The following is a 3,883-nucleotide window of genomic DNA, read 5'->3' as shown; positions in this document are numbered from 1 at the left end:
TGTTCATAGAGATACTGAAGAGGAGACAGTTTAGGTGGCAGAGGATATTGTTTGACTAATCAGCAGCATGCAGTGTATCATTTCACAGGAGCAGTCAGGTTGTTGAATCCTACAAAGTCTTATTTGTTATCATCAAAGTCTCCGATAAGAAGCAGACCCAGATCAACCTGGAGGAATTACATCTTCATATACATCATAATATAATTAGTCATAACTGCTGTGTGCTGATGCAAAAGTTTTACGCATGGACTGGAGGCCAAGAGAGAGAGTGGAGTTTCCATGTAAAATAAATATTTGAACAGTACCAGGTGTAGTTTCACTCAGGCTCAACCTGATGGACTGTTAAACTGTTAAACATTTTGAATTTGACATTTATTACATACTTAAAATCTTACACCATTTGGAGGCCGTTCTGTTACCTGGTTTTACTTTAGATAACATGATCAGTAACCACAAACTGAGCTAACACAAGAGTTAAGTGTTGAGTTCATCTCTACTTGTGTCAAAGTCTGATTTCTATTCTCTGTGGCTGTTCTTGCTTCAGTTCCGTCTTTACATGTCTGTTTTTCTTCAAAGTGCACTTTGAACAACACTTTGTAACACTTTGGTTAATGACCAACTGCCTGCAAAACTACAGACATTCCCATGAGCCCCAGCTGCACTTTGTGTTTCGTGCTAATGTTAGCATGCTAAAATACTAACATAAGTTGGTGAACGTGGTAAACCTTCACCGACACGTATTCATTGTCATTTTGACCACGTTAGCATGCTGATGTTAGCATGCTGATGTTAGCATTTAGCTCAAGCAGTGCTTTAGATAATCACCCACTTTACGCCCCTGGTCCCATTCGGCGTGGAGGCTGGTGTGATGACACCACAAGATGGTCTCTAGTGGTGATTTGAGTAATTATGAAAAACAAAATGTCTTGAAATATTTGCTTTTAAGACAATGATGTGGCATGAATAACAAAACTATATACATAGTAGGCAGCAGTGGCGTCTGACAGTCAGTGGGTTTCAAAAACCAACAGTGTGGGATGTGGTGACCAACATCCAAACTGATGTGCTTTAAAATCAACATATGGTGATGACAGTCGTCAAGATAAGTAAGTGTATAAATAAGATGATCTTTTCTCTCCACACAGGAAGACCACAGACTGAAACTGAGAAAGAAGAAGAGAAGATTGTTCTCCAGCAGGTTAGTGATGACTCTCCTCTCTTTACTCTCTCCACATCTTTTCTCTCCTTCCTCTTGTGGAGTCACTACGACTGCTATGTTCATTTCAACTCCCTTCAGGATTTTTAGTAAGCGTCTCTTTCCTTTTAAAGCTGAATCATCATCTTCAACATCTGCATCATCTCCACCACGAAGATGCTGACTGTGTCTCTGCTCGTTTGTGCCATGATGGCTCTGGCTGCAGCTGATGGTGAGTATCAGTGTTCAACTGTCTGTATAGTTAAAGAATAGTACAGACATTGATGCATGTGTAGATCCGTGTGCAGATAAATGTGCAGATACACTTTATAAAGAGCCTGATGTTACTAGTGTTTAAGTCATCCATCCAGATCCATGTGGAGATTAAACAGGAGGGGGACTTGTCATGAGGACCTGCTGCCCTCAGACTCCACAGCTACACCTCAATATTCTGTTACAATATTATTTCATTGCTTCCATTCTCATAGACGCTTCCACCGTCAGCCCATCAGTCGATGTCCGTTCTTGTCCCGATGGATGGAACGAGAACAATGGTCGCTGTTTCAAATTTGAGCCAAGACTTCTGACTTGGGCTGAGGCTGAGGTAATCAGTGAAACACTCTAAACTAACTTTATTCTGACTAATCAGCATTTTCCTCTGACTTGGTGTCTTCCTGTTAATATTGTTATTTATAACATTGATAAATGAACGTTTCATTTCCATTTGCTTCCTTTTCCAACGCTGCATGTGGCCATAATAAGACACAGTAGCTTTGAGCTAAATGCTAAGATTTTAACATTAATTTCACTTATTTCATATTGGACACACAAGAAGCGATAAAACACACGCACACATTCACAGTCTCATAGTAATCCAAATGACTACCTCAACTTTTTGTATACAAATAGCTCCCGTTAGAAAGATTTTGTTTGTTTTATTTGGAAATCATGTTTTACATGTTGTGGAAATTCTGGGCTGCTTGTAGCGCTACAGGAGGACACAGCTAGTGTTGGTCAAGATTAAACAAATGTGTCCAGTTAAAGCTGCATATGTGAGCAGGGACCACAGTACAACAGTGAAGTGAAACTCTGAATAGTTTCTGTCACTTCTTCAACAAATATTCACTTACACAAACCTTCGTCCTCCTGCTGGTGGAGGAGACGGACACATGTACAGCTTTAGAGTGTAACTTCACGTCTGTCTGTCTGTCTGTCTGTCTGTCTGTCTGTCTGTCTGTCTGTCTGTCTGTCTGTCTGTCTGTCAATCTCCACTGTAGAAAAACTGCCAGAGCATGAAAGGAAACCTTGCATCTGTGCACAGTATGGAAGAGGATCAGTTCCTTCAGGCGATGATAAGATCACAGACCTCAAATAATCCCGACAACTGGATTGGAGGCTCTGACTGCCAACAGGTAATTTATCACTACAACAGCTCTGATTACTGATTGGATGACACAATATTTGGCTCTGGAGTGATGGCAGCGTTTTCTCCTTTTCGTTCTGGTGTCTAGGGGAACCTCAAGGTGACATTCAGGGTTGTATCCCGATGAATCATGGAGGTAAATCAGAACATATTATTTGAGCTACTGTTAAATTACAAAAGTTGAAAAAACAATGTTGGCTGTTAATATCTGAAGTGCAAATTGCTCCGTTTAGCAACATGTGAATACATTTCTCTGTGAATTTCATTTTTTTTGTCCATGTGTTGCTTCTTTCTCTGTATTGTGAAAATATTAACCTTTACTGATATTCCTTCTGGTGAGATACTGAAGCTCTAACGGACTCCTTTGTTTCATGTGTTCACAGCGGGAACTTGCTGGGATGATCAACAGTGTTCCTCCTACAACCCATCTGTCTGTGCCATCAACATGTGAGACATGCTGTACCAACCAAACACACAAGCACCTGCTGGTGTGTGACAGTGTGAATGTATTATGTGTTAGCACATCTTTAATTCTCCCTTCATCTGTAACACTGCTGAAAACTAATCTTTGATGTAACAATTACAACTCTGAAGCATTTAAACAAGCTGGTCTCACATTCTTTTGTTAAATGTGATCTTTTTCTCCTCAAACAGCATTATGGTGTCACAGCATTTTCAGGGCAATATATACTGTCACAAAGTGACATCGGAAAGATGATAAAACCGATATTTAATTAATACAACAATGACAAAATCTTAACTCATTAACATCTTTCAGGAACTGCTCTCATGACCCATAGGGCACTTAATGGTCAGACTCTCAATTTACCATGTGTCTGGACAGACTCAGAATAAATAAACTCACAGAAACTTGAGGTAAATCTTAAAACTCAACCATTTTATGACCTTCAATAAGGCTTACCTCTCAAGGTTTTATGACCCAACATTTCTGGTTTTACAAACCCTTCATTCCTGAGGGAGACAGGGACACATCCAACTGTGAAAAAACAACTCAAAGAAACTTGATAAAAAAAATAGATGTACCTTAATTGATATGCTACTAGTCTCAGTTAGTCCTTGTAGTCTATATATATATATATATATATATATATATATATATATATATATAAGAAACTCACTTTATGTGTAAACCATTCACAAATTGACTCTTTTGAGAAGCCTGCTTGACCCTGTTGAAGAGGAGAGTGTTAGTGGGAGAGTTCCCTCCCTCCCTCCCTCCTTTGTGTAAGTGGCAGAATCCCCAT

General features: G+C 39.5%; 1 protein-coding gene across 1 annotated transcript; it reads left to right on the top strand.

The window, feature by feature from the left end:
- Positions 1–1,133: 1,133 nt before the first annotated feature.
- Positions 1,134–3,069, top strand: LOC129100880 (type-2 ice-structuring protein-like). The gene is made up of 6 exons (XM_054610420.1): positions 1,134–1,198; positions 1,330–1,427; positions 1,684–1,799; positions 2,473–2,610; positions 2,652–2,754; positions 3,002–3,069. The coding sequence occupies exons 2-6, from the start codon at positions 1,373–1,375 to the stop codon at positions 3,067–3,069; spliced, it is 480 nt and encodes a 159-aa protein (XP_054466395.1). The 5' UTR covers positions 1,134–1,198; positions 1,330–1,372.
- The last annotated feature ends 814 nt before the right edge of the window (positions 3,070–3,883 follow it).

Source organism: Anoplopoma fimbria, chromosome 13 (genome assembly GCF_027596085.1).
Source record: "Anoplopoma fimbria isolate UVic2021 breed Golden Eagle Sablefish chromosome 13, Afim_UVic_2022, whole genome shotgun sequence".
Lineage (NCBI taxonomy): Eukaryota > Metazoa > Chordata > Actinopteri > Perciformes > Anoplopomatidae > Anoplopoma > Anoplopoma fimbria.
This window is presented reverse-complemented; position numbering and strand designations above follow the sequence as displayed.